At 34.4% G+C, this 7,508-nt stretch overlaps 1 protein-coding gene and 1 long non-coding RNA gene across 5 annotated transcripts; both read left to right on the top strand.

Moving 5' to 3' along the window:
• The first annotated feature begins 2,146 nt into the window (after positions 1-2,146).
• LOC110920499 (protein LURP-one-related 8) lies at positions 2,147-3,047 on the top strand. The gene is made up of 2 exons (XM_022164723.2): positions 2,147-2,590; positions 2,689-3,047. The coding sequence occupies exons 1-2, from the start codon at positions 2,366-2,368 to the stop codon at positions 2,896-2,898; spliced, it is 435 nt and encodes a 144-aa protein (XP_022020415.1). The 5' UTR covers positions 2,147-2,365; the 3' UTR covers positions 2,899-3,047.
• A 1,556-nt stretch (positions 3,048-4,603) lies between these two features.
• Positions 4,604-6,716, top strand: LOC110920500. 4 transcript variants are annotated; one of them, XR_002581741.1, is made up of 2 exons: positions 4,604-4,636; positions 6,307-6,716. It is a non-coding gene; the product is annotated as an uncharacterized LOC110920500 (long non-coding RNA). The 4 variants fall into 4 exon arrangements; XR_002581737.1 differs by lacking the exon at positions 4,604-4,636 and adding an exon at positions 4,643-4,777; XR_002581740.1 differs by lacking the exon at positions 4,604-4,636 and adding an exon at positions 5,650-5,730.
• The last annotated feature ends 792 nt before the right edge of the window (positions 6,717-7,508 follow it).

The raw sequence follows: 7,508 nt of genomic DNA, 5'->3' as shown, positions 1-7,508 counted from the left end.
TGACGTTTGCTAGGAAGTTGTTGAATCTCTATCGAGCCTCCCCGGTAGTTAAAATCGATCTTTTCTAATTTTAGTTGTTTTGAACTTGTCTTATATGTGATGCATATATGTATGAACTTATATCCCCATTGTATGAATTAAGACGTTTTTGTTAGTCTTGTATGAATTAAGGTGACGCTTGGTTTCTTACTTTGGAATCACCATGAAGATGAGATTGATAGTAATGGTGGGTGAATGGGAATGAGTATGATGATTCCCCATTGTTGAATTTGATAATCCACTCTTGGAAAACTATTCTACTTATATTTGTATTGAACAAAGCATGAGTTATATCAACATATATTTTCTTTTCGTAGGTGTTCTTTGTTTTAAGTTGGGTTGGTTTTGGTGAGTAAATTGTAGTTTCTTGCTTCCTGTAAGAGCTTGTGTAGTGGGGGGTTATGTAGATGTAGGGTTATACGACACGTAGCAAATGTGTAAGGAGGGGGGGGGGGGTATATGGGGTTATATAACTTCCCCTTCAATTATATATATATATGTGTGTGTGTGATTGAGAGAGAGAGAGAGAGAGAGAGAGAAACCAGTGTGTAGCGCTGCTATACATATCACGGCTGGCAGTGGCGGAACTAGACCTTCAACTCAGGGGTATCCCAAAATTTTTTAGGGGTGTCCTCGTACTTGTTTAGGGGTGTCCTGTGTATAAAAATCGGAAAAAAAAATTTTTTTACACTACTCGTCAAAACTTGAGCCGTAGCCCGGGCTACGCCCGTTTACACTACAGGTCCGCCCCTGACGGCTGGACTTATACACCCTCCCCTGCAAACGCCTAGGGGGCGGTGTTTCCAGCGCTATGGGGGTTATAGCCCAATATAGCGTTTGTATAACCCGCCACTACACATGGCCTACGTTTTTTCAAAAAAGAAAATTACTGGAATGCATTATTTGACCAGTCATGTATTCCCAAGAGGCAAGTGTTAGTTATAAGTTATAACCTCTTGAGCGATTAGATAGCCTACACCGTGAATTGGATTGGGTGTTGCAAATTGTATTCTTTGGTTGGACCTGTACATAATTATTGACACCAGCATTGGCAAGTTGGCGTTTGCTAAAAAGTTTTTGGAGCTCCATCGAACCTCTACCACTACTAAAGTCAATAACTACTAATTTTAGTATTTCGAAGCTTTATATGTTGTATTTCCTATAGTTGTTTGTCTATTAGGCTGTTATGCTTTTGGTACCAGTCTTAACTTACTCATGTAACCCCAGTGAAACTTGTGTTTTAGTTGTATTGATGGTACTTTGTTTGGTTGTAAATGAACATTTTGTTTTGAAAAAGCATGAGAAATTAAGATCTGATACCTATAGCTAAACGGTGGGTTTGGGTCGTATAGGTCATGGGTCATACCGGGTCTGCGTGAGAACAATTTAATCACGAGTTCTGATTTCATATATTTTAGCTTCGGTTTGCTTACTTCTATTCTTTGTTTGATATTATTATTATTATTATTATTATTATTATTATTATTATTATTATTATTATTATTATTATTATTATTATTATACATATCAATTAACAACACACCTTTGTGCCAGTTGACTTCTATGATTTTAGAGTTTTGCCCCAAAGTTTAGTTGGTAGTAAAAAGTGGTCCCTCAACTTTCGTTTTTCTTTTAGCGCAAGTTTTTTTCCTTCTTCTCAAGTTTCAATGTAGTCACTTATGCCCTGAGCTCCCTAAAACTTTATACAATATCGCTTTGACCCTTTCGACTATCTAATAGGTGTCGGTATAGATTCGAGTTCGTATACGTTATGTGAGTTACTTGGTGTTATAAATTCGTGTTTTACGTTTTTTCACGGTTTTAGTTATTTTCCGACCTAGGAAAATTTATAGAAAAAAGAAACAAAATAAAAACAAAAACAAAATACATGATTTGAAATATAGGTAAAGGTGTATGGAAGGAAAATTTTTAACATATAAGGTCCCCTTTGGAATTAATTGGCTTCAAAATACGTCATATAAACTAAAAAAGAATCTTCATATAATAAAATACTTTAATTAATTTATTAATTATTATCATGTTACACAGATTCTTTGTATGTTTCACCTGGCAATGCATGAAGAAATAAAAACAAATAAAACATATGCTACAATGATTAGCATCACGTGACAATGCATGAAGAAATAAAAACAAATAAAACATATGCTACAATGGTTAGCATCACGTGTTGTATGCGTTGTTCGTTGAATGGGATATATTCCTTGTAGTATAGTTGCTATAAAAAATATAAGTCCCATCCTAAACTCCTATCATTCAAAATTTCAAAGGCATTCTCAACCATCCTCTCCCTAATCAGTGTTTCTTCATGGCAAAGGTTTATCCTGAGACCATCATTCCAGTTGTAAACGCTAAGAATCCGTTCGTCTTGACGGTGTGGAAGAAGTCTTTGCTCTTCGGTTGCGATGGGTTTACAGTGTACAACTCCAATGGAAATCTTGCATTTCGAGTGGACAACTATTTCGTGAAAGGAAATCGAGAGATTGTTCTCATGGATGCCTCAGGCCGCAGTCTCCACACCATTAGGCGCAAGGTATATTAATTTCTATACCTCTAATAACTTCCATAAAAAAAAATCATTTTTAAGTTGAACACAATAAGCTGATTAGTAACATGATTTATTATCCCCAGATGTTGAGCCTAGCAAACAACTTTCTTGTGTATGATGGTGAAAGTGTAAATCCCCGATTTTCAGTGACCAAACATGTGAATGTATTGAACACCAAGTCACTCGCATATGTGAGCACATCAAAGAACAGGAACAAAAGAAATGTGATCTATGAGATCCAAGGATCATATGCTCATGGGCGGAACCAGAGGGGGGTCAAGAGGGTCCGTTGACCCTCCAGTCACCGGAACTTTTTGAATTTTTATTTATAAATTTTGAGTTTTTGAAGAACAAACTTAGAGATGGACCCCCTAATTTGAAACAGTATAGAGTATAAGCTTATGATGACCCCCTAACTAAATCGTTCTGGTTCCGCCACTGTATGCTCACAAGTCCTGCATGGTTTATGATGACAAGCGCCGGTGTGTTGCTGAAATTAGGAGGAAAGAAGCCAAAGGAGGGGTAGCACTTGGGGGAGATGTTTTTGCTTTGGTGGTACAACCATCTATCGATCCTACCATCGCTATGGTCCTCGTCATTGTCCTCGATCAAATGTTTGATTCTTCTAGGCGCTTCTCTAAATAGACTTGGGTGCAATAACCATGTACAATTCCTAGTTTTGTGCTTCAAGTTCTATATTCTTATGTGCTCTATTTTAAATTTAAAACATAGTTCATCGGTGTGAACATCCTTACATACTCTCAAACTTTTAATCAATTAAATAAGGAAACAGTTAGCTGCAACTACGATTTGGTAATGTTCAACCAACGTCACATCATAGTAACATTATATGATGGTGGAAATTTTGATTGTCTCTTTTAACAATAATGGAATCCATGAGTCTATGTAACTATCCAAGTCATATCATTGATTAGAATATGGGAACACCAAGTGTCATTACATTCTTTCTACACATTATAAGTTTAGATAAATATTAAAATTTAACACGTGATAAATAATTGTTACCCAACATGATATAATTCATGCATACTCAATCTTCTATTTTCCATGTGAAACTAAATGGTAAATATTGTATGTTTGATAAACGTTTTTTAACACAAAATGAGAAACAAAAAACAACATGCATGTGGATTTTCTTAAAAAAAATTAGAATAAAGTATGTTGTAGGAAAACAAAAAGCATCTAAATAGTTAATATAACTATCCTAGAGGACTCATAATGGTATGTTAATGGTAGGAGTGTTCAGGATTTGATTTGGATTCAAAAAATTCAAAACTCGATTCGATTATTAAGAATTCGAATTTGAATTCGATTCAATTTCAGTCCGAAAAATTGAATACGAATTTATAATTTTAAATTTATTTGAATTCGGATTCAAATTATAGATATTTATTTATTATATTTTTAAGTACTACACACATAAAACTTTAATTTGAGTTTTAGTATAAATTAATCTACAAATTTAATATAAGTCTTAAAATAGTCTATTACCCAAGCCTAAATAACACATAATTTAAACCTATCTTCAATATAACACTTTTATCGGGTTGAAGTAAATCTTTTAGAATAACTATAGCATATACATATTTGGGTAAGAAAATATCACTTAGAAATCAATTTTTTTTTTAACAGAAACTAAAGGAAATAAAAAAGGAGAAAACAAAATTATTAAAATATACTTTTGAGCATTCCGTTAACATGACAAACATTCCGTTAACATGACAAACATTCCGTTACCATGATGAACATTCCATTACCATGATGAACATTCCATTAACATGTTGAACATTCCATTACCATGATGATGAAGATTCCATTACCATGATGAACATTCCATTAACATGTTGAACATTCCATTACCATGATGATGAACATTCCATTACCATGATGAACATTACATTACCATGATAAACATTCTATTAACATGATGAACATTCCATTAACATAACATGATGAACTATCATTTTAATTTACATTAAGGATAGACGAAGTTCATATGAACCTACCTTGGTACTTACCCTTACCCGTAACTTCTTACATGGTTCCCTATATACAACATACCAAACTTCATTTATAAATAAGAAGTGATTCCAGAAATCACTTACCTTTAGCGTCCGTGTTCACACTTGCTTTCTTGCCTCCTCTTGACTCGTTAGTATTCCATGCTTCCATCCATCTTGACATGATCCTTATTCTTTCATGTAATTATGGTTACGGCATTATTAGCATACACCCACATCCTAAATTTCATTCGTTTCAAATTCATAACTTACATTGACTTTTACAAGTCAATTTCCAACATCACAATGAATACGTTAACAATCGCATCATTTCAAATCCACCATTACACCATATTATCACGTATAACAAATAATGATCTATCGTGCACCATATGACTTTCCTAATCTTAGAATCGAGTTATAAAGTCTAGCCATATCATTCCTACATTCGTTGACTTTTCATAAAGTCAACTACCAAGCATGCAAACTTCCAATCTTTTGACACATATGCTCATTTCGGCATACTAGAACATAACCCCTTTGCAATTTACACTCCATACTCATGTTTATCCATTGTTAGCATGCAATTTCACATATTAACCTATACTAGGCATTTCATCAAATACTTGGTGTACGTACACCATTTAAGGCACAATGTACAAGCAATTTATGCCTATCTTCCTACTTCTTGCTTTCATTCATCAATTACAACTAGAATCAATTTAATTGCATACCATACTCAACATATCTAACAATAATCCATTACATACAACTAACACTTCAATGTTTCGAACAAGGATTGTACATGGGTGTTACACCTATGTCACCATCTTCACCACTAGAAGTGGGTTTCACTTCTAAACATCAAATTACTCAAAATCCTTCATAATCCATGTTTTATATGGTGACTCCAACACATATTCATTCTTAATTTCATACAAGATCAAAGATTGATTACACACCCATTTGTATTAAAATCACCAAATCAAATTTTATAACTTACCACATGTTTGTTGGAGTTAGATGATGCAGATTCTTGACCCATGCATCTTGATCATCAATCCAATTCTCCAATTTGGTGAATTCTTCATTTGTTCATGAGAGGTTTTTCACCTCTTTTCTTCTCTCTTTCTCCCCATCCAGACTTAATTCCATTCCATCTTGTTTAGTCCCTTAAGTTTACCATTTTTCCATACTTGTCAAAAACTTAATTCCTTCTTATTGAATTTATAAGTTAACTAAGTTAAATAACTTAGTTACCTCCTTTTATTCCATAACATAAAGGATTGTGTCAACGAATAAAATATACGGGTTTTGGGGTGTTACACCCGAACCCTACCGACCAATACTCGAACCCTACCCCGACCCGAAATTAGGGTATTCTAATAACCAGGTATTGAAAACCCGAAACCGGGTACATAGCGTATAGCTTTTTTGGCCAATACCCGGACCGAACCCGACCCGGGTATGGTCAAAACCCGAAAAGTCAAAACCTGATCATACCCGTACTCGGGTATATGCCCGAACCCGGGTATTAAAAAAACCTAGTTTGTGCACCTCTAGGGGTGGGTTACGGGGTTTAAGTTTTTTTCGTAGTAATGTGCATTGGTATGTATCTTACTTCTTGCATTATAATCACATATATAGCTTTGAAACTGAAAATCCTAATTAATCTTGCAGAGTTTGCCGACGACATCTCTAGAGGTATTCTACTATACAACGGGGTAGTCAAAGCTTAAGCTTCGAAGAGTGGTGCTTATCGACATAAATGGCTCAAAGAATGACACATGTTTTATCAGACGTTTACTTAGGTGTTCCCCTTTGGTAAGAAAGTTTCTTATTCGTCCTTACCGGTACCGGGGGGTTTAGACACAAGCTAAAGTGTGGGAGTTTCTTACGAACTTGTTGTATATCCAGAATGACAACAACAGTGTTGACTTCCAATTAGTCGCAGAATATTAGTTGGTTTGCACTTGTCTTACATTTGCTGCATGTTTCTATGAATCTATGGTCTAGACTCTAGTATGAATTACGGGTGACATATGATTTCTTACTTTTGAATCACAATGGAGATGAGTATGATAATTCCATAGTGCTGCTGACTGGAAAACCGAACTTGTCTAGTTAGTATGAAGTGCTCTTATATTTGTGTTAATTAAAACTTAATGAGATATATATGTATAGGGAGAGGATCATAGAAAACTACAAAGAAAACTAAAGAACTAACTAAAAAAGCCTAAAAAAACATGGCAATTTTTTTTTATAAAAATTCGCTACTGTTAATGTATAATTTTTTTTTCAAAAAAAACTTATATTACACATGTGCATTATATGATTAAAATTAGCTTTTGAGTTTAGTTTAGCTTTTAGGGTTACGTTTTTTGGAGGTTTAGGATTGGGATTAGGTTTTTGGGTGTGTGTGTGTGTGGGGGGGGGTTAGGTTTTTGGGGAGTGCCTGTGGGGGTTAGGTTTTTTTAGGGGTGCAGGTTTTTTAGGGTTTATGTTTAGGGTTTAGTTTTAGTTTTTTTTTTTTTTTTTTTTTTTGGGGGGGGGGGGGGTTGCGGGGTTTAAGCTTTTGGTGGGAGAGTGTATTTAGGTTTTTGGGGGATGTCGGTGGGGGTGGTTTAGGTGGGTTAGGTTTTTTCGTATTATTGCAAATGTGCAATACAACATTTTTTTTTGAAAATAAAGTTTTTTTTATATATTAAGTATAGCGGATTTTAATAAAAAATAAAAAATGGTATGCTTTTTAGGCTTTTTTTAGTTAGTTTTTTGGTTTTTTCATTTAAACTATTTTTTTCATAATCCATCCCCTGAATGTATATATATACATACATATCACATAATATTACACGAATTGGTTGAGCCTAAACTAAATAATC

This window comes from Helianthus annuus, chromosome 16 (genome assembly GCF_002127325.2).
Source record: "Helianthus annuus cultivar XRQ/B chromosome 16, HanXRQr2.0-SUNRISE, whole genome shotgun sequence".
Taxonomy (NCBI): domain Eukaryota; kingdom Viridiplantae; phylum Streptophyta; class Magnoliopsida; order Asterales; family Asteraceae; genus Helianthus; species Helianthus annuus.
The sequence above is the reverse complement of the archived record's forward strand: the minus strand, read 5'-3'. Positions and strand labels throughout refer to the sequence as shown.